The 23,558-nt window shown below is 39.8% G+C and overlaps 1 protein-coding gene across 4 annotated transcripts in view; it reads right to left on the bottom strand.

Annotated features, from left to right (window-relative positions):
* TRAPPC8 (trafficking protein particle complex subunit 8) overlaps positions 1-3,650 on the bottom strand; it is a 52,454-nt gene extending 48,804 nt beyond the window's left edge. For all 4 annotated transcript variants that reach the window (XM_059473171.1, XM_059473162.1, XM_059473154.1 and 1 more), the window contains exon 1: positions 3,325-3,650. In XM_059473171.1, coding sequence (XP_059329154.1) covers positions 3,325-3,481 — 157 coding nt within the window. In that variant the 5' untranslated portion in view covers positions 3,482-3,650. The remainder of the gene's footprint in view (positions 1-3,324) is intronic.
* Between the last annotated feature and the right edge of the window lie 19,908 nt (positions 3,651-23,558).

Here is a 23,558-nt window from a genome sequence, read left to right on the forward strand (position 1 = left end):
CTTGTGTCTTGTGTTATACATTTTCTTCAAATGTTTATAAGATAATTTCAAAAGGAACTTTGCCCAAACTGGTAGCAGTATCATGTATTAGAACAGTATCTTTCTCATCAAAAGCTGAAGATGCTCAGATACACATGACAAGGAACTCCTAACACCACACTAAGCTTGAATAAGCACAGTGTTCCCATTATACCTCCTTACATCTTGCACATATTTAAGGTTTAGAATCAGATAAAGTTATCAGAAGCTCTCTTTTTCTGTGTTAAGGTCAAACACTTTGATTTAAGAGTAACCAATGCTATCTTAAAGTGATACTTGCTAATTGACATGTGTACTGTAATCCTCCCTCCCACAAAGACAGTATTAGTTCATAAGCATTTTTAGAGTCTTAAAAACAGGATCCTATTTTAAAGAAAACCTTCCTATATACACAATCTATACAGTGCAAACACTTGTTAAATCAGGCATCAGTTGTTACTAACAAACAAAACAGTTAAGAAAGACAGCCACTTAGAGAATAAATATGAAGGTATAAAATCCTCAGTATACTTTTGGTTTCCTTACTAAAAGAACTTGAAAATTTGGGAAGCTGTCCTTTTACTTTTTTAAACATTCCTCCTTCACTAACAGGAGGCGACTTTCTTACAGAAGTCAAGAGACTGAAATTTACAGGACAGAGCACCCTGAATCTGTGCTTGGGACACTCTACCATCACAGTTTGCTGAGTATTGCAAGGGTATTTTTGGCTACACCAATATTAGCAAGTCACTGATAGGCCAAAGTTGATGAGTAGATTAAATACTAACTTGTGCAAAGGGTGCTCCCGTTGTATCTACATTACATATCTTTGTGGGGTTCTACTTGGAATTAGATAGAATCTGGCCTCCTTAAATTGAGCAACCTCAACAGTGTGTGGTTTCACTCTACCTGAAGGATTACACTGTGTTCTGGCCCTTCACATCTCTGTTAGCACGTGAAGGATGACTGACACATGCACAGCAGAGAGCTCAGCTCAGCTCCTGTTTATCAGAACTGCTTTGCACATACATCAGTAGATTAATTTCCTACCTGCACTGCTTCTTAAGCAAGAAGGCTGACATACACACAGCCTTCAGCTGGTTCATAAGCTACATAATGCCTAATTTCAGACAAAAACATGTATTGTAACAGGACTCTAAAAATGCAGTAGCAAATCCATGACTGAGCTTTTCAAATTATAGAATAACTCAAGAAGCTATTAATGTACTTTAAACTTCTGCATAAGCAAGGGACAGCTTATTTCTGAAGGGATGAAATACTAATCAATCCAACCTTCTGTTACAAATTCAATGAAGTAAAGAGAGACCAATTAGTTTAAAATCGACAGCATTTCACACCCCCTTAAGAAACGTTGTACTTAGAAATGAAGGCATCAAAACAGAATTAAAGAATCACAGAAGTGTTAGAGTTGGAAGGGATCACCGGAGATCATCTAACCCAACCTCCCTGGCAAGCCAGGATCACCTGGAGCAGGTAACAGGAACTGCCTGGGTGTGTTTGGAATGTCTCCAGAGAGGGAAACTCCACAGCCTCCCTAGGCAGCCTGTTCCAGTGCTCTGCCACCCACAGTGGAAAGAAGTTTTGCCTCATGTTGAAGCAGAATTTCTTGTATTTTAGCTTATGGCCACTGCTCCTCACAGAATCCCAGAATAGTTATCACCACAATGTCATAACCATACATAACATGAGAATAATAATAATAACATTATAAGAAGCAGTAAAACACAGAGCATGTCATGTACACACATTCTGCTGTACCACAATCAGAACATTTACCCATGCCTTTCTTCCTCTCTGCCCTTACCCTCACACGTGCTGCTTCTAACACAAGAACTGACAGTCAGCACACACTAACATTTTTTCCAGGCAGAAGGAAGAGGAAGTCACTCCTGGAGTGAGGAACTGGAGTCAGGCTTGTGGCCTGCTGGATCAGAATACACACAAAGTAGTGTGCAACAAAACCCACTGTGCCAACTTTCACTCAGAGAACACTGAGGATAATTCAGGTTTGCAAGTTCCTTAACTGTCACAATAATTGGACCAAAATAGTTGCAACTAAGTGAATTAATTAACCTTCCAAGTGAATGCTTCATTTAGAATACTCTGCCTGGTTTTGCTTGCTAGATGCATTTTGAGAGCCTTTCACTAAAAGGCCAATTAACTTCAGAACTCTAAAGATGCGAGCATCTGAATTTATTATTTTTATCTCTGCTGCATTCTCACATAGTTCATAAGCACTGTTAAACAAAATGAAAACATTTATGAACAAGTTACACTTGATAAGTTACTAAGACTCACCTGAAAACTAAGCCAGATTTTTAACACAAAGTAGCTTTTAAGCTGCTGCCATTTTTAAGAGAGAAATGCAAAAATACAACAAGAATTACAGTACAAGCTTCATTTTCTTGCACTCTTTCCTCAACACATGACATATAGAGGCTGCAGTCTGAGCTACATGTCTGTCAGAAACCAAATCTGACAAATGTCATTGCAGCAACTATTCTGACAAGCAGTTCTCACCAAACTACTGTTATGAGCAGCAGCTTGAAATGCATAGCTTATCTAAATTAAAAACAAACAAATTCCGGATAGTAAGTTAAAGCATCACAGCTAAAAAAACCTGTTGTTTCTCTTAAGTGGTCAAGCTCCAGTTTTCCTGCTGCTTCACGTGGTCATTTTGCCACATAAGCAGCTCGATTCCCACTCCTTCTCTGCACAGGTCTTACAGAAACGTCAACAAAAAAAAAAGAAAAAAATAAGCATAAAGGATAAAGCTACAGGCAAGAGAAAGGAAAGCCCGGCAACTAAAATCACGATTAATGTTTCTGAAAGACTGGCCGTACTTTCAACGCCTGGCTACGGCCAGTGTGAAACCCAGCAGAGTCTACAGCAAGAGTCAGGTACGAGCACTAGGGAGGTAATAGCAAAATGCTTTTAATGGAACGCAAAAATCCGTCTGGAAGAGCTGAATTTACAGATACTTTCCTCTTCAGCCGTGGGATGTCTCCAGGAGAAGCCAAACTTCCCCGGTTCCGCAGACCGAATCAAACTAAGCTGACTAAACAGCTGTCACCTGCGCCAGCCCCGGCAAACGCGAGTCTCCTCAAAGCCCGTCAGGGCTCCCTCCCGGTGACACCCGCCCGGGCGGCCGGGAAGGGGAAGGGGCGTCGGGCACAGCCCCGGCGGGCGCAGCCGTGCGGGACCCCCGGAGGCCGCGGCGGAAGGGAGCGGCGGCGCCGCCTCCCCCGCCCCGTGTAAACAACGCGCTCCGCTGCCGGCACCGACCTTCCGAGGTGAGGCGGCAGAAGGGCCTGACGAGCTCGGCGAAGCTGAGGTTGTTCCTGCGGGTGAGCCGCTCCGCCTCCTCGCTGCACAGCGCGGCCACCAAGGGCACGAACGAGTCCTGGATGAACTCCTGCACCGACTGCACGCACTGGGCCATGGCCGCCGCTCGGGGCCGCCCGAGACGGCCCCGCCACCTTTCTCCGCAATTCTCCGGATTATTCTTTCTCTCCCTCCTTCCTTCCCTGGCCGCTGCCTGTGCACGGCTCCCGCCCGGGCCCCGCTCAGCGCCCGCCGAGCGCCGCCATGTTGCGCCTCAGCCGAGCCCCTCGGGGAGCGCCCGCTCCCGGCGGCCCCCGCGCCCGCTCATGTGATTGGCCAAAGGGGCGGCGCCGGGCCGGGAGGGGGAGGCGACGGTGGCCGGCCGGAGGGGGGGCACAGGGAGCGCACAACAAAATCCTCCCCCCCTCGGAGCGGGCAGTTGGTGCGGTCCGGGCGGCGCGGGGCTGTGGGATGCTCCCGGGGGCTTTGGCCAAGGGGCGGGAAAAACAGCGCTGAAGGATTTACTAAAAAAAAAAAAAAAAAAAAAAAAAAAAAAAAAAAAAAAAGCCCAAAATAGAGGGGAAAAAGCGCCCCGAAGCAACAACAAAAAACCGCCAAAATAACGACGGAACAAATCAAAACAATGAAATTGGGAAAAAAAAAAAATCAAAAAAACTCAAAAAAAATAAAACAAAAAAAGACCAAAAAAAAAAAAAAAAAAGCCAAAATTACTCCAAAACAAAAAATAAAGGGGGGGAATTAAAAAGAAAATCAAGAACAAAAATCCAAACCAAAGCAACAAAGAAAACCCCAAAGCAACAACCATAAACCCACCAAAATAACCCCAAATCAAAACAAGAAAAATATCCAAAATAGCAACAAAAAAGCAAAACAATTATACCCTCCCCCCCAGAAAAAATGGGGGGGGGGGGGGGGGGGCGAGGGACAGAAATAAAAAACAACCACCAAAAAGGGGAAAGAAGCCCACCAAAATAACCCCAAAACAAAAACCCCACACATGAATAAAACTACACACCCAACCCATGAATGGTTAGCCATAAACTAAAACACAAGTTCTGCTTCAACATGAAGAAGTGCTTTCCATTGAGGGTGGCAGAGCACTGGAACAGGTGCCCAGGCAGGACATGGAGTTTCCCTTTCTGGGGACATTGAAAACCCACCTGGACACATTCCAGTGTCACCTGTTCCAGGTAACCCGGCACTGGCAGGGGGGATGGATTACATGATCTCCAGAGGTCCCTTCCAACCCTAACAATTCTGAGGCTCTGTTGAAAAGCAAAGAGTTGCTGGGGTGTTCTCTGGCAGATCTGTCAGTGTATGCAAGACATTCAAACTGGGCAAAATAGCTTCATTTTTAAAGCTTTGCCCATTAAAGCATTATATTAAACAAAATCCTTGTGCACAGAGTGGTGGGCAGCTGTCCTGGGGGATTTCCTGGCACCAGAACGCTGGTTTGTGGTGGGACAAGAGCTGGGATTTGGCCACAAAAATCTCCTCCAAAGGAAAGCAGTTCTGTCAGTTTTATTAAAAAAAAAAAAAAAGAAAGAAACAAAATCCCCACACCAGCAACCACCCCAAAAAAGCAACAATAATAAAACCAGAAAAAATATCCCAAATAAAATGACCAAAAAACCACACAAAACCCCCCAGAATACTTAACTTATGCACAGGAGGCTCCACTAGAACATGAGGAAGAGCTTCTTTACTGTGTGGGTGAATCTGCCGTGATTTTCTAGAGAGGTTTGCAGTCTCCTTCACTGGAGATACTCAAGAACTGTGTGGATGCAATCCTGTGCCATGTGCTCCAGGCTGGCCCTGCTTGAGCCAGGATGTTGGACCAGATGGTCACTGTGGTCCCTTCCAACCTGAGCCACTCGGTGACTCTGCTAAAAATTCAGGAGTTTTGGGGTGTTCTCTGGCAGACCTGTCACTGCTCAGTTGTTTGCATGAAATTCAAATGGGATGAAATAGCTCCTTTTCCTTTTTTTTTGAGATTCCCATGTTAAAGCAGGATTATCACCCAAAGTCCTTTTGCATTTGTCACCTGAGGAAGGAAGTCGTTTGGAAGACAACAGTGATAATCCATGGTGACATAATTGATTTTGAACATATTATTTACAAACAAGTAGTATTGTAGTAGGGCTGATTTTTAACACCCTGCCAGGGACAGGGCTTGTAAACATCACAAAAAAACCCATAACCCATCCTCTGTGAATGAAAAAGTAGTTTTTCATGTAGACAGTAAGGAAAAAAAATCTTATTGTCCATACAAGTTGCTGTTGTTCACGATTGAGTCCTGGGAATGTTATCTAAAAGCTACTAAATATTGCAGGAAAAAAGGGTTTTTTTTGCTTTCATAGGTTATTAGAACAAGAGGAAAGCAGACTTCCACAATATTTATGGCTTATCCACATTTGGAAATTCCCCAGAGCTATTCAAAAATCATATTTTCACAGATACTTAAAACTAGGACCTCCACCCAGACAATTTGGGAAAATGGTGCTTGTCTCCCATTCCTCTTGATTTATTACTTCTGAACACTAGAGTTATATCCAGTAGAGTGAAGTGGGTCAGAAGTTCTGATCTTATGCACACATGACTTGAGGTTAAAAATTATTTTAAAATTCTGACCATCATCACATCCCTCTGTCAAAGATTCAAATTTTTATTTAAATTTCTGGCAGAGATTCAGATTTCATGTGGCTATTACCAATCTTCAGTAGCCACTACAGAACGACAAATCATTCATTTAATTGTAATTGTGTTGGAGGATTTTTTTTATTATGGCAGCTCTAAACTTATATTTTTGTGCTCAAAATTTATTCTCTGTGAATGCAGACATGTTGTACACATTTTCTTTTTACCCAGTATTAAAAATGTGGTGCTCAGAATGTCTCTGTCTTTGGATGATCTCTCCCAGTAGGACACTGTCTACAGGACCAGTTTTGTCATGCTAGTTTGATGCTGCTCTACATCTCATGGACTGCTCTCCTAAGACAAGGTAACAGAATCACAGAATCAATTAGGTTGGAAAAGACCCCTGAGATCATCAGTCTTTGACAGAACAACACCTTGTCAATTAAAGCACAGCACCAAGAGCCATGGCCAGCCATTTCTTGAACACCTCCAGGGGTGGTGACTGAGAACATTTTGATGCAGCCTGGGACTTGCCTGGAGTACTGCAGAGGGATGAACAACTCCATCTCCAATAAACACAGCAGCTCAGGGTGCTGTATCCCAGATTTGTTACTAAAAATTGGGGCAGTCAATTAGGATTCAAATACCTTTATTAACAAGGCAGAAGATTCATTAGAAGGAATATAATAGGTGAGTTGTAGCACCCTAAGTCTGGCAATGTGTGCACAACATTTTGCTGCCAGATTCTGACAATGTACAAATAGATAGGAAAGATAGTGGACAGAAATACAAAGGGATAATACAATGTCACAAATACATGTTTTAACCATCTGAATTATTTAAATGAAAACCAGTTTCTCTGGTTATTGCAGAGAAAGCAGTGGATGAAAGGAAATGGTATCTGAACAGAAGTCAGAGAGTATAGGATGGAAAGTGACAGGGGAGGCCTAATCAGGGAATAGAAAAAAGAACAAATAGTAAGAAAGTCAGTAATAGATGAGAGCATGTCCACTGCTTCAATTGTAAGAATAACCAGAACATGACTGTAAAATTCGGAGCTGAAACTGCTTAGCCTCTACCCTTTGCTGTTTCTTTCCTGCTGCCAGTTGTGCTCTTGTACTCCTTTGGGCTGGAAGCTTACTGAACTTGTAAGTTTTGCAATTCTTGTATGCAGCTAGATCTTTCTGCTGAACTCAGCTACTGCTGAGGAAGTTCATTTGAAAGGGTTTTTGCATCTGTTAATAGCATATTTGTATTACCATGTAGGTTTAAAACAGAGGAAAAAGAATATAGAATTGCAAGAGCTGCAATCTCAGGCTGAATCCAATACTTTCATTTGTAGTTATTTAAATATGGGATGTAGCTGTTTCCCTGTGGTAGTTACAGGTTAAACTATGTCCTTGAAAGTTTACAACATGGATTCCCAGCTCCTTGCAAACTTCAACTGCACATTTGAATTTACGCTCAGTTCAAATTTCTGAGTTACAGAATTAATGTTTTTCACAGCAATCCTCTGCAGCATAACTTGAAATGAAAAATTTAAAATTTAGCTAAAATCACACAAGAAGCTATCTGTTGGAGGGGTGGAATTGGTTGGTTGAGGTTTGTTTTTTTTTTAATAAACCATAGCAATACAAATAATTTCAAGTTTGATACCAACATGGATTTACAACCAGTTAGCTGTTGTGTGGTAACTCCTCAAGGTTAATCTGGGACCCTGATTTTTCAACTTTTGGATTTGGTCATGACCTTCACAAATGTGAGCAATGTGGTCATCTGTGTCAGCAGACACTGGTATGGAAGACGAATTGCTGCCAGAGCGAAGCTGTGGTTCCTGCATCTGCCCTCTAAGTTTCACTGCCTTCCACAAATGAGGAAAAGCTCATGAAATGCCCTTCTGCAGCTTGCAAGACAAAGGAAAAACAACACATGCACAGAAGAAAGAGGAACTCCTCCTAAGCTGAATCAACACAGCTTGTCCTTTCCCAAAAGACAAGGACAAAACCCAGTTCTGAAGGAAGATTTTAGACAGCAAAGCAGCAAGAACTGCTCCAGGGGCCTCAAGTGTGTATCAAGGCCAGGGTGGCTGGGACATGGTCCAGGTGATCCTCTGGACAGTCTGTTGGCTGAAGCAGAAGGTCAAATCTGAAGCTACGAGGATTAATGGGAAAGGTTTGCCCAGCCATGCTTCAAGGTGGTAGCAGGGATCAATCTCCTGCTCTCCTACATCAATGGGACTCTGTCCCTGACTACTGGGGATCCCAATGCCCTTGATGGGCACAGGATGGGAGTCGGTGATCATGCAGTTCTCCTTCCAGGCATGATAATACAGCTCTTGATAATACAGTGAACAGCTCCGGGTATTCAGAGAGAGCTAGGAGTAGCTCCTGGTGATCCTGCTCTGGCTGGGAATTCCAAAGTAATCGTTCTATATAACCTCTCTTTTGTTCCCCAGAACCAGCCATGTACCACCCCCCCACCAATCAGCCCAGGATTAGCAGTAATCTTCTATTCTTTGCTGGTAACAAAAGACAGAGACAAGTAGAAAAGAAGAAGAAATTAAGTAAAACAAGTGTATCGAAACTCAGCAACACAGTCTTTGGATCCATTCACCACAAAACTTTGGACATTTATAAATATTACCACTATCTTTGTAAGAAAAAGTGAAGTTCTCACGCGCACTCTCTCACACACTCTCATACTTCCTTTTTCCTAGTTATCTCAGATATTTCTACCTAAAGTCTGTCATCCTAGCTGCTCATTTCTTTTATACTGTAGTCAGATGATCTTCTGGGGGTCCCTTTGTCAGGGAAACTCCTGGGGTTGTTGCCTGCCACTTCCTGAAACTGAGTCGCTAAACTAACAAAGGACTAACAAACTGGTTCTTCATTTGTAGACAACATTTGTACTACTTTCTCCAAAGCTGTTCCATCTTTGCAGTCCTAGTCACATGCAAAAGCCCTACATGTAATGTGTCCCTGTAACAAGGTGTCTGCTGCAGTATTTATGACTTAGTGTGTGTGTGTGTAGTGTGCAGCTTTGATTTTAGGCAAGCAGGTGTGTTTTAGAAGATGGGAGGCAAGCACTGGTTACAGTGTGCATAGATAAATGTAAACAAATAACTGAAAGTATGAATTAAAACTGATCAATTAAATCTGGTTCCTCAGATTCCACTCTGCTTTCACTGAGCTTAGCTATCAGAGTGATGTTAAATTTAAGCAGTAGAAAGATAAAGGCAAAAACCGTCACTGGAGCAATAATTAGAGAAATGACAGCTGGGAATGTGGAAATGCAAGTGGATATGTGATTTCATGAATAAACTATATCTGTTCACCTGAGGTGAATCCTTCTTTTTTTGTTTCTCTTTTTTTTTTTTAAGTCAAATGGCAATGTGCTTTATGGAGAGGAATTGACCAAGGCATCTTAATACTACTTTTTTTTTCTCATCTTTTTTCCTTAAAAGAGAGTCGTACCACATTATTGTTGTATCCAACCAGATTTTCCCTTCTAGGTTCAACACATTTAAGTAATTACTCTTGGACACAGAAGATGAAAATTAACCAAACAGTAGATTCTCACCTAGAAATCAGTATTTTCCTGGTTCACAAAGAGTATTTTTTCTGAGGTTTTTTGATACATAAATACAGTGCTATGTAGAGCAAAGTCATAAAATAATAATAAAATGCTGTGAGATGATAATATCAGTTTTCCATTGTTCACCAGATATTACTCCAGGGAATACAATCAATTTGAGATTTCCTGTCTTTCCTATGATTAGAATCACCTCTCTATCCTTCCACAAACATACTTCTTTTACTACATTTAAGAGATCAACAAATAAAAAAGTCTAAACAAACTTTTCCTTGTCATTTAAAGAAATTTCGTCTTTGAATCAGCAGTTCAGATTTTCACTGCAAAATATATTTCAATGCGTTGGAAACCACAGGTAGGCATAGAAGGGCCATTTTGAGCTTGACAGAGTTTACCAGTTGCAATAGTCAAGTAGATGTGATTCATCTGTCCCATCACAAGGGAAATGAATTGACAGAAATTTTTAAAACTGTCTTAATTGTATGCTTAAAGATGTGAGAAGTAGTGTTTCCAAACAAGTAATTTTTATTGGGGTTCGAGTTAATAGAATTTGCTGTATTCCTAGAAAGTGCCTTGTTTAGACTCTCTGTCACTGTAAATTTTTTTTTTTTTTTGCAAAAAAAAAGTGATTGCAGTGGAAGAGAAAAGCAAATGAGAAATGCTACTCAAGAGAGTTATAATTTTTTTACTAATGACATTATCAAAAATGCTCTTGGGAAACATTATAGTTACATATTCCTTTTATTCTCTGTGCCTAGAAAGTTTAATGAAATATGAAACTGTCCAAATAGCCTGTAAAATCTATAAGGTTTTCTCATTTTAATATATCTTTCAACCATAGTGCTTGTTGAATAAGATCAGCATTAAAAATAAATACTATTTATCTTAGGAGCCATCATGCATATTTTAGTCTATGATATTATTCAACATCTTAATTGCTGCATTATAATTTGAAGCACAAAGGAATTAATTCTGATCTGAATTATACCAGAAGCCACTGGATTTAGTGTGCAAGACATGATTGCTCCTATATTTTTGTAAGGATATAGGCCTCAGCTTGGGAAGAGATGGGCTCAAATTGGATAAAAAAATCAGAGCACTCCACTCCAGCAGCTTCCAGCAATGCATGATGCAGATGCATGAGAGAACCATCCTCGCTCCTGAGAACTAGAATTGAATGCATAATTATTATTTTACTGTTTGGAAAGGAAGGGTAATGGAGGAAGGAAAGGAGTGCAATAGATTCAGCATGACAATACTGGTTCTCAAATTAGAAAGCCCTGAAAGAGGATATAATCACTTTTTCTTCCATGTCTTGTGTCCTGTACCAGACATGGCAAGGTAAAATCCAAACTTTCCAATCACTTCTAAACAGCCTGCTTAATTTTTTTGCATTTATTAATTCTGTTTAATTCAGAAAGGTATTTCACATTCCTGACTTTTCTACCCCAGCTGGTAGGAGATTTCAAAATTTCAACTCTTGTCCCAGTTTGAGGGGGAAAAAAATTAATGAGGTCATTTCTTAAGGAGCAGGAATTAACTGTTAGTTCTACACCTACAATACTTCATCAAAGTCATCTTATGCTCCTGAGTTGAGCCTGGCAAAGAGGTGTAATGTCACTAATCTGAGTGTGGTTGCTGTGACTATGCCCTTCTAAGGCAATTTGAAGTTTTTGTAATAGCTTGCTTCCCCTTTCCCTCCTATTCATGATTCCCCAGGGCCTCTTTTCACTCACTTGGTTCACTTTCCAAAAGCCCAGCCTGGTGAATCAATCAAACTGTCCAGATTCCTCAGCCAGGCACCAGCTCAGGCCTGCTGGTTCTTTCCCAGGAAAAGTTTCTTCAAAGGAAATTGCAGGGAAGATACACAGAAAAATTGAACATTTGGACAAGCATGCATTCTCGCATGGAGGAAAATAATTTACTCATTGCAAATAATTTCTACTTCAAATTGATCAGGAAAGCAGTGAGTGCTTTCACTCCCCAGTCAGGCAATAAATGCTGCATGGCAAAACAATAGACAAATCTAGAAAGCTAAGCCAGCAGACATGGGTCACTAACTTGTAAGGAAACACAGGATGGAGAAAAAACCACACAGATGAAGAAAGCTGGATTTGGAAGGACAATAGTGCAAGGAAAAGGCATTGGACTCAAATCACAGTTAGATGAGGATGACAGGGCAATACTCTGCAGGTAAGTGAAGGACAGGCAGGAGGGAAGGTCCTCTTGAGGGTGGTCAGTGAATCTGTGTGGAAGCCACAGCAACAGATAGGATCAGAGCTTGAGGCAAATATGAGCAATGGGGAAATCAAAATACCGAAGGAAGTTTCAGAAGTTTTCCTAAATGTTGATACCAAAAAGTAAATTTTGGGCAATGTATTGCCACATTGCTGTGAAAAGTGATTTCATAAATCAACAAAAGGATTTTGTTAATTTATGAAATCACTTCTCTTAAAATCCTAGCCATTAAAGATATCAGTACTTACATGGCTCATCTTTTCAGCCATCTTTTCTTATTCACAAGGGTTTTCCCTGGGGGAACTATAGTTTCTCAAGGTACAAGCAGAAGCTAGAGATTATACCATGATTTTATAAAACCAGCTTCATGTCAACGCATGCTTTCATCAGGCACCATGTGTCTACTTCAGTTGACCTTACCCAATTAATTAATTGTATGACTCACTCTAACAAAGGTTAAGACATTAAGGTTTTAGAAAGTTACACCAAATAACATACTTGTCACAGATTACTTTCTCATATAATAGTGTCATTAAAATCAGGTAAATAGATGAAGGGTCATGATGTAAATAAGCTTGCTGAAATTAAAATTCTCATTTGAAGGCAACAGCACTGCTGCCTGACACGCATGGTGTAATGTCTCCTTTTTGGGAGTAGGAAATCCTTGCCTCTTTCTGACTTGCATAAATGACAGGAAACTCATATGAGGAAATCCTCTACAATCTTACCATTTTCAACTAGGGCAAGGGAACAAAGAGGAAAGGCAACTTGGTGTGCTCTTTTCAGGGTCAACATCCCTTGCTGTGCTTCAACGTGTGTCCTCAACTGTAAAACCACAGCTTCTGTGTGGGTGGGAAAATGCCCTGTGGTTTAACAGCAGTGCTCATTATATGCATGCCCAGGTTACACCAGAAGAATGTATCCCTGATCCTGTGCTTGGGAAACATTGCCCTGTTTCTCATCCCCTTCCATTATCCCCTTGTCCTTGTGCAGATTATTTGTGGGCACAGGTTATCTGATATATGTTATGCCTTGGATAAGAAAAATAAATTAGTCAAGTTGCACTAGCGGAGTTTCTTTCACTTGCTCTCCATTTAAGAGCAGTGAATCCAATGCAATAAATATCCTATTTTTCAGTTTACACTGTTGTTTTTCTCATCAGAAGTAATTTGGCTTCTTTGATAGCAGAGCTACCAGGGAAGTGCAAGATGCTTCTCCAACCTGCTGCCAGGTTGTGTTCAGCCACTAGTTAATCTTCCAGAAATATAGCACACATTTTTTCTTCCCCTGGATATATGAGATTGCACTTGACATTTCAGGATCTGCTTTCTCTGAATGGGTCCAATTTATCCTGGAATGCAGATTGTGCTGTGCAATCTACATTGCCATCATGATTTATCTCTTCATCTCTGCTTCCAGCATCTGCAAATACAGTCACTGGGTGGTTGTGTATTTGTTTCCACAATGCCCATAAAAATATTACCTATGGTAAGGTCAGGTATGTATGTTTCTGATGCTTCTTTGTAAGATCTGCCATACAGCATTTATTCTTTCCCAAGTACCTCATTTATATTATGTAATGTTATTTTATATTAGTTGGAAGGCCATGAAAGACTAATTTAAATACCCTATAGAAGTGTATTACATCAGCACAGTTACAAAACCCAATTATAATTGAAGTTCATCGGAGTACAGCCTGAATTGAGGTTGCCAAGTCCTGTTTCTAAAACCAAATTAGTGAGCATCAATATATTTCTATTGATGGTGCTTCATATTTTACATTTTATATCTGATGGGGTCAAACATGTGGTTTGAGTCCAGCACTGGAGGACTTCCATTGCATGCTCAGAATTATTAACAATGATTAACAGCAAGATAGAAGACTCTTCAGCTAGTTCATCTGAGGTTATTTCTCTCCCTTCCTTTTAGAATATTTATTTTTTTAAAGAATTTTTATTAATGCAGTTTCAAACTTACATTTGCATTTTGGCCTAGCAAATTATCCACAATCCTGATCAGATGTAAATACATCCTTTCAAACCTTACCAAATACTGTAGCTAACATTAGCACTCCCCTATTAATTTAGCACCAGATCTTACCTGCAGCTTTACTTTCTCTTGTTTCTACTGTAGATTTCCTTCTGTTGTCCCTCATTTTACTAGGCTTGAATTTTCTTTGGATTTGTGTGGTAATTTTTATTGACATATTTATGTTTGCTATCTACTTCTAACTATTATCTTTCTTTCCTTTTCCAGAAAAGGTTTTAAATAAAATTGTTCATTTTAATATTTCAAATACTGCTTAACAGCATGTAATGAAGTCTTCTGACACACATCCTAATTTTCATTAATACTGTTAATTTTCTCATCTAATACCTTCTCTGTTTTCCTTTTTTCATAACTAATTTTTTTCTAGGAAACTTAAAACCAGGCATATGTAGAATTTATTTGTGTGTGTGTCCCCACATTAAATGCAAACACTCTGTAAATGCCTACTCAGCCGTAAACACGTGCACATGTAACAGAGCTTGGCTGAGCCTGTTCTCCCTGTGACCTCACTTGATGTAATTGGTTGTGAGCATTGTGCCTCTCTTCAGACCACCACAACCTTCCAGCCTGGTGCTCATTTCAGCCCTTCTCACCACAGTCAGGTTTCCATGTGTGCCATCTATTGAGAACTGGAAAAATATCATCAGTAATCCCTGAAATCTCAAATGCAACTTTACCACTGTCTGCATGAGACTTCCATTCTTCATATCAGCAATGACAATGCCATTTCTGTTTTCACATATTATTGACAGGCACTTAAGGGCTTATTTGCTGGGTATTTTAATGTTGGTTTGTTACTCTGCTCTTTTTTTTTAACCTCTTTACTTTTAACCTCCCTGATTTAATGCTTTCCATATATTATTCATTCTCACATTAAGTCAGATTTTAAATGCGTGTGTGATTTACCAGAAGAAAAACCCTACAGATTTAGTCCCTGATTGATTTTTTTAAATAATCCTAGCACTTAATTATCTTAGAGTGGCTAATGACCTTTTATCACATTAGATTATTAATGCAGTCATATGCAAAGAAATTGAATTTGGGTGCAATTCAGATCTAAATCTTAACCAAGTGACACCAAATGAAATGCACTAATAGACAAAATTAGAGTCCAGCCAGTGGCATGGTATTACTGTTTTCCTCCTGATTTATTGGATACTAAAAGAAACCAGTAGCTGTCAGAGGAAATTCATTAACTTGATTCTGACTGACAAGATTGCACATGTGCTGGAACATACTTTGTTGCAGTTTCTATTACAATGCATGCTGCTATCCTGGTTTTTGTGGGTTTTACCTATGACGACATACAATTCTTAGATCTGCTTTTATTATTCATTGGGGGATAGCATAGGAGTAAATAGCAAGGACAGGATTTCCTGTTCTTCTGCTGTAATTACATGTTTGATTTAGCAAGTTAATAACATGGCTGTAAAGGCTGTTTATATGAGATAATAATCACTGCAGAGTTTGGGTCCAGAAAATGCTGATAACTTCTCCAAAACCAAATCTGTGATGGAAATTTCCAAGAAAATCGCTTTGACAGGAGATTACTAGTTTTACTGCAGGCCAGATGCAAACTGAAAGATAACTGAATGTGTTGATGCTTTCATCATGGAGGTGCCAAGTCTACTGCATTTCCCATTTTATTTCTTACTCAAAAGTGGGTCATACTTGACTTTGCTTCTGTAAAAATATCAAACTGTGGAAAATACATTGGATACTGGAAAATATAATAATAAATTGCCAGATATTGTTTTTTATTATTCTATATTCAAATTTTCCCAATAACAAAGAAAAAATAATATTCTGTCATGACAAAAAAGACACTGCCCAAAAGATATTGCAACCTTTTCCAACTGTATTTAATACGGCAGATGCAACTTTTAGCCAAATGAGAAGAAGCTAGACAGATCCCTAAACACTTAAATGCATTACTGAATGTATCATATATATCCCAGTGCCTGCAGAAATAAGTAGAACACTACTTTGTTCTTTGAGTGTTCACATGCCTGAGGACACCTAGAAGGAATCTGCCTCTTTTTTTGCTTCATTACAGGCAAAACCAACCCAACACTTGCTTTGGTAGATTGCTTTGACAGCTGCATTAAGGTCACTGTGTGATGTTTGTACATGTTCAACTCCTACCATGATTTTCGCTTGGCTTCAGCACTCATTTCGACTCTTGGCAAAGAAGCTTCATGCACAGGGATGAATGATGTGAGAGAATATGACAAGAAAAATCACAGCTTTGTTTCCACAGCCCAGCTCCATGAGCACCTTAACTTCCTGCTAAAATTAACCTACATTTGTTAGCCAACACAAGGACATGTCTCATATATTTTGTTGCCCTATCTTGTCATTTGCCACAGACATCCCCATCACAGCTATCATAAGAGTACTGGGTAAAGAAATAACAGGCTGAAAACAGAAATTAGAATCCTTCATAACCTTTATAAATAGAGCAAAATAAATTTCTCTGAAATATCTGTGGTCATTGTTTTTAACATTTAGCCATTAAGCCTTTCCCTATTTTCTTTGACAGAGGTAGTTGATGGTCCCTCATGCTGGCACAAGGAATGTGGGCCACAGCTGCCCACACCCGAGGAAACGCCTTCTCCAGTGCTAATGGAAATGTATTTTTAAAAGTAATCGATGACTGAATCATCAGCTTTGAGATAACTTACCTCTGCCTACCACTATTCAAATGCCTTGTCACATACATCTGTGCTCAACAGTTGCTCCCTTTCCCAGCCTGGCACTTGGCACAGGCCTCCTTCTGCTGCTCATGGCAGGCAGAAGTGTCACTTAAGCAAGTGTTCAGGAGTTATTCCAGGGGGAGAAAAATGAGAAAAAAGGATGAAAGGTTTCCTTGCATGTTTCTGAGCTCCCTTGTTTCCAGGATCACTCGTTGGCCTCAGAAGCTAAGTCGGCTTTGCAGCGTTCCTTCCCCACAGTGATCCAGCTAAGCAGTTGGGCCTTTTCCGCTATTCATCCGGCAGGGCTTGTTTTCACTATTCATGCCAGGTGACAGATTATGGAAAATTAGGTGCTCCTGAGCTGAGACACACAAATATATGCATGCATGGCTAAAAGTACAACTGTTTAGAGCAGCCTCAATATCTCCTAGATGAAGTAATGTATTAGCTTTTGTGGGATTTGGGAGGTGTGAGGCAGCCCCTGGCTAGAGATTCATGGCAATTGTTTGGAGGCCAGGCAGGAAGGGAAAAATGTAGGGCTTTAGCAGTGTTCAGAGTCACTATCCTGAGATACTTAGGTGTTATTTAATCTATCTGCACCGCGTTAAGTTTTGTTTGTTTGTTTTATGTGTTTAGGTGCAGTCTGAGAAAACAAAGTGATAAATTGAGTTAAGGGTGGAGGGGTTTTTGTGGCTGAACCTGAACTTTTTGCAAATTGCTTTTATAGTCAAGGTAAGAAATCACTGGCTAACAGCATAAGACAATTTGCATATAATGCATGAGTGCAGTTGTTCTTCACCAATCCTTTATATCAACTTTTTTTCCTACTACTGACAGTTTTAGAGGGAGGGTGAACAAACTGGCAAAGGGTAATCTGATTTTATATTCTGTTACATTAAAAGGGGAAAGCTCTCAGACAGCACTTGTGAACCTTGTACTGGGTTATTTATAGAAGATTCATCTGTTCCTCAGGGAAACAAAGAAACCTTTTCAACCCTGTCTAAAGTACAGGAATGATCTAAGTTAAAACCTGCCTGCGGGCAAACAGTGTGTAACAATTCAGAGTTTATCCTTGGACAGGGAGCATGTCGGGTCTCTGCTGTACCCTATTTGCACCTTGTGCAATCATTTATACTTCTGTGAAATAACTGCAAAATACCACCTTTTGTCTGACTTGGACTTTGATTGTATTTTATATGGCTCCGTGGAGCTATGGATGATGGTGGCTTCCAAAGAAGAGATTACATCTGAAATGCTCCTGTAGATCGATCTCAGGCTGTTAAGTATGTTAGAAATGCTGTTGCAGAGTGCTCTGGCAAGCTTGGCAGGTTGTTTGACAGTGGTTTACAATGGCTGCCTCATTATCCAACCCCACTCCCTGCCGGAGCTGCCGGAGCTGCCTTCTACATTGCAGAGCTGGTGGGAGCAAGGTGGACTCTTGCCTTAGTAGCTCTGGTGCAAAGATTAGCATTTTAGCAACGGGGAAAACAGGTGGATTCGCTCTAAAATGGCCAACTGAGTAGAAGTATCTGAGGAAAAGTCTGTGATACACTGAAGGTTACAGTGTGGTACAACAGCTTCTTCTAGCTCCTCCAAAAGCCTGAGGGGCTGCTAGTGAGTGAGTCAATATGCGTCCTTTCTTTTGTCCTTCCATGCAGCCCCAGGCTGTTATTTTGAGCTTCAGATCCCTATCTCGACATGATAGAAAGCAGTAAGCAAGTGTAAAGGAAGGCCTTTTCCTCTCCCATTAGCATCAGGAGTTTTCAATAGTGCACATAGCAGCAATGTTTTTTCTACATCTCTGCAAGAAAATTCACCAAAGCTTATCCATCATATCTGACAAATTTGACAAAAGCTGAAAAAAAGCTTTCAAAAGCAGCTGCAGTGACCACTAATTCAATCTGTTGTTATTCCTAAAACCAGAGACATGGCTCAAATGTTCCCAGAGGCAGGTATGCCTTTCCCCAGTCCAGACCCCGAGATGGTTAAATCAAGGAACCACTTGACACACAACAGCCCAAAGCTTCCCCTTCAACTGCTGCCTAAAACCCCGAACGTAACTCTTCATCTCCTGACTTCATCATGTGCTGGAGAAATTGCCTTGTCTCAACAACCTGGATAGTTAATAGCTTATATCATAGAATATCCTGAGTTTAAAGGGACCCACAGGGTTATGGAGTTCATGATCCTCTGCACAGGACAGTCCCAAAATGGTTGTCTCTTATAGGAGCAGCATGAAGTATTCTGCTGGTTCTGGGCTCAGGAAGGCTTTAAGTAAGCTGTTAATGTGCATATTTGTGACATTGTCCAGCAGCAACACTACAAAAATGAAATCATCTTTGCTGTGATGTCGGGTTTTCAATCACTAACTGGAGGCTTTGCCTGGCCCATGGGGAATGAGTTCCTCACTTCTGCTCTCAGTGAATCCTCACATTCATTGTGCATTTTGGTGCTACCAGGAGGCTCAGCTTGTCTGTTTTCAGCTCTTTGCTTGATGCAAGCAGGACCAATTTGCACAACCTTAACAACATATTCTAAGAAGAACAAATATCCTGCATGTTACACCAGGGATGTCATGTGGTCCAAAATGTTTACTGTTTTTTATACACCCTGCCTTATGGAAAGCCTATTTTAAAGCATTTGGTTTTGTTTCTTTCTATGTATAGATTCTGTCATTTCTGTATTTCTGCAGGTTTAAATAGTATGGCATAGATCTGTCCTTACTGTTGCACTTTTCTTCCTTCTGCAGGAATTCCAGCCACTGATATGGCCAAGACAGAAAAGCACATACCAAAACTGAACAGAATGCAAAATATGGCTTTGCAGCCTTGAACACTCACTGCTAAATAATTCCAGAGATGTGTCCATGCATGAGAACTAACACTACTGAAATCCCTTTTTAATGACAGGTATAAACAGAAATTACACCAGCATAATGACGGAAGAATAAGTTTTTGGAATTCATCAAGCTGATATCTAAAAGAGCACTAAAACATTCTGCCAGTGCCATTGTAAATCTTAATCTCAGACCTAAACCTACAGAAGCTGAATCTTCTTGACCCACTACATTGGCTTTGACCAGATAAGACACAAAAAATACCTCATAATTGTGCTTCATCAGAAGTATAGTAGTCCACTGTTATATAGAGGTTCTGAGTTTGTGGAAATCAGACAGCCAGTAGCAGCAGCAATATCAAACCCCTATTATCCTTAATGAATCTGCAAGAAAGTTTGGCTGAAGACTACATCGAGGTCAGAATCAGGAATAGTTTTTGCTTTTAGTGCAGTTGGTCTAGATTTTCATCACAAAAAACAAGCCAAATGTGATCTGGGAGGGTCCTCCTCCCCAAACTAATTTTTTTTTCCTTTTTGCCTTCCAGATTTAATTCAAAAATATTAAGAGCCAATATAGTGGACAAATAAATTCACCACAAACTAATAATCATTTCACCCAAATGGACTTTACTTTTACAAGTTGAATGCTATTATTATATAACATATTAGTGCAATACTGACCCAGTAATAAAATGCTTGAGGAACTGAGCCTGTAGTCAAAGGAGAGCCTTCCCTAGGTATAGCCACAATGTTGTAATAAGGTTTGAACTAGAATATATTGAGTAATGATTTAGCATGAATAGGTCATGGTATAAACCATAACAAGCTGCTGCTTCTCGCTGCTTAGGTATGTCTGAGTAAAATAAAACCTCATTTAAGAACTTAGGAAAAATACGTAGAAAAATACAGACCTATACAGAAGCTTGGGCTTGCTGTAATAAGGTAGACATCAGTGTTGAAGACTTTTTAAAAGCACTTTTAAATTTGTTATCTCAATTTAGTGAATTCAATTTGATAGAAGAACTCTTTGTTGATTTTGTTCTGTTTTGTTTTGTTTTAGTTGGACTTGTTTCTGTTTCATATAGTTCAACATTAATTCTTTACTAATATTTTTAAATTATAATATTGGAATAGTACTTCAGATGCATGCTATTTTTTGTGCATGACTACAAAGCAATACATTTTACTGGCATTTAGTAGTTTGATAGACTTTAGCTCCACATAACCTGCTTTTTAGAAACAACCATATTTTTAAAAGTCAGCAGTTTTTGCTGGTTTTCGGGGGGGAGAATTATGTTTACTTTCAAATAAAACTCCTTGAAAATGCTGAATAAGACTGATCATAATCTGAATGTAATTGACCGTCTCCTAAGAATTTATTCTTCAGAAATAGTTTTGAATTATGAAGATTGGCAGCTCTTCTTATTAATATATAGTATATAGAAATAATATATATATTTTGAAAATATATGCGTGTTGTATATCAAAAGTTCAAATTCTATGTTCCTTTCATTCTCTTTCAGAGCAGAACATGTTAGAGAATTTGATTAAGTGTGTAGCCATTCTAAAATTACTCAGGTCTTGAAATTCAATGGCCTTTAGTTTTGTTCATTAATGATAAGAAGCAACTTTGGTATCATTATTGAAATGTTTTTGTTTATGAATTTAAAGTGCCTATACTCTGCTGTGTAAATTCCTAAACTACATGCTATTCAGGTTGCTGAAGACAGACTTACTTCCTTTTCAGTTACTGTTCTGATGCTCAGAAAAACTTGAACATTTGTCCACATACATTTGAAAACTGGACTGAGCTGAAAAATTGTCTCCACCATGCAAAAGGACCATGCTCTGTACTGAAAAATGAGTAGGAGTCCTCTGCTAAGAGGTGTCAAAACTCAATGAGCACTCCTGAGAATTGATAGTTTGGTCAGGCCTGCTCCAAGAATATCACAGCAATTAAATTATGCTTTTAGAAAATGCCTGTGGTGGTAGTGATCAGTATTTTCATCTGTGCTTCTCTAAGGTCATGGATAACCATAACATAAGTTGAGTGCTTTTCTGGATCGATATCCTGACATGTTGGCACAGGGAACTGTGCAGCATCCATTAGCAAGGCTGACCTCTTGCCAGCATAGCATACATCAGGTGCCTGCTACACACTCATGCTGCAGTCTGGCATGGCAAAAGAAGGATCCTTATGATGTCTGGCCAAGGAAATTTCAATACTTCTTTTCTAGTCTGTAGTAACAAAAATGTATCAGTATCCACTAAACACATACAACTTCTTATTTGCAGATCCTCTTTTCCTTATTGCCCATGCAAAGTTGTTGAGGGTGAGCTAATGGGCCGTGCCTCATGCACCACAGATCAGAAGGGACAGCAGCAGTAATGCACATAAGCATATTATTTTACTGAATTTGCAGATTAAACTGATTAATTCTAGCAACCATTGCTGATAGGAAATAATCAAGAAAGCGTATTAATTGTTTAATTGATTTTGACAGCAGAGGACAAATGTACCTATATTTTTTCCCACTCCCCATCTCTCCTAGACAAGCAGGTATGCACTTAATATTTAAAATTTTAGCACTCCTATCATTGTAAGTGCTGCCTGAACCACTGAAAATGTGTAATAAGTCTTATTATGGTTACAACAAACAGTTACTTACAGCCAGGTCAAAGAGCATTGTTCAGTGACCCACCTGATTTTAAATCCAGCATGTGCTATTTCTACTGCCCTAAATCAGATTTGTGTAGCATTCCTTCTGTATTCTTATCTGGGTTTTGTAGTCATAATTTGAAAACTGCTTATGTGGTCTAATGTAGGAGTCTGTCATAGTGGGAGGGTTAACTTTTTTTTCCCTAAGTTTTGATAACTTCACATAAATGACTCCATTCTGAAGGTCCATGGAGGCTGCAAGGTCTTACTGCGACTCCATTTGTAGGTTTGAGGTCAACAGGGTGTAGACTTGGATCTTGATAAATGTAATTTACTTCTCTGATCATTATTTGCCATGGCATTTTAGACTCTGACTCTCACATCTCACAGAAGAGGTCTTTTAGAGAGGTTACAGACTCAAGGACCTGTAGACAAATCAACCAGCACTCCCATTTCTCACCGTGGGTGGGATGGGGGAACACACTCTGTTCCCTTTAACACTGCAGCTTTATTTTCACCACTTTAAACATGATCATATAAGAGACAGAACCCCAAGTAAATTAAAGGAATTCACACAGAGTCTATACAGTCTGCACTTTTATATGAGTTAATGCTTTTATGTGTACAGTATACAGGCACACTGGCTTTTACAGCAGCCTCTATTTGTCTGCAGCTCCATTCCAGGAGCAGGCCAGTCTTGTGTGTATTGAGGATGGCAATGCAATGCTGGAGGTAGATGACAAACAGCAGCATTTGAGATGCAACAGGACCAAACAAATTGGACCAAATCACCCCCCTAAACAGTACTGGGTGTACCACCTACTGCCGAGGGCTGCACGAAAGTTTCAATTTAAAATGCAAGATGAGACTTAAAATAAGCAAAGTTGGTTAAATGAAAGCTGTTTTGAAAGGATAGCAAGGAGCAAATATTCTATTTATAGTAAGAAAAAATTGAACCCTGTTCGAGAGAATAGACTCTTTTAACTAACCTCTGTTCTTACTGTGCAAGTTTAAAAAAGCATGTCCATTTTTTTGCATGCACAGTATAACACAGTATCTTTCAAAGATGCTCTTGAACTGTAAAAAATTAAAATTCATGTTCATTCATTGAAGCATATACAGTGATTAAAGTGGCTTTACTCACATGGTAACATATTAACAAGGAAACTGGCCTCTACACTTAAGATTTTGGAATCAGAAAGCGGGTCCTTTTTGGCAAGAGAAAGGCTCAATGTTTCATGTGCCTAGGAAAGTTGCTTTCCTCTTCTTTGAGAATTGCCCTCACAAAAGAAAACTTGGTCAGAAAGATGGACAGTGTTGCTCCAAAGGTGTTGCAGTGTTGCTTGATATGGTGGGAAGATCTGTGTAACTAAAAAACCATCTAGTCTGCTAGAGCAAAGTAGCCTAAAACATAGGGGAAAAGATAGTTGATTTATGGCTTCCTGGACACCCAGAAAACTTTTTACATG

Source organism: Ammospiza nelsoni, chromosome 1 (assembly GCF_027579445.1).
Source record: "Ammospiza nelsoni isolate bAmmNel1 chromosome 1, bAmmNel1.pri, whole genome shotgun sequence".
NCBI classification, from domain to species: Eukaryota; Metazoa; Chordata; class Aves; order Passeriformes; family Passerellidae; genus Ammospiza; species Ammospiza nelsoni.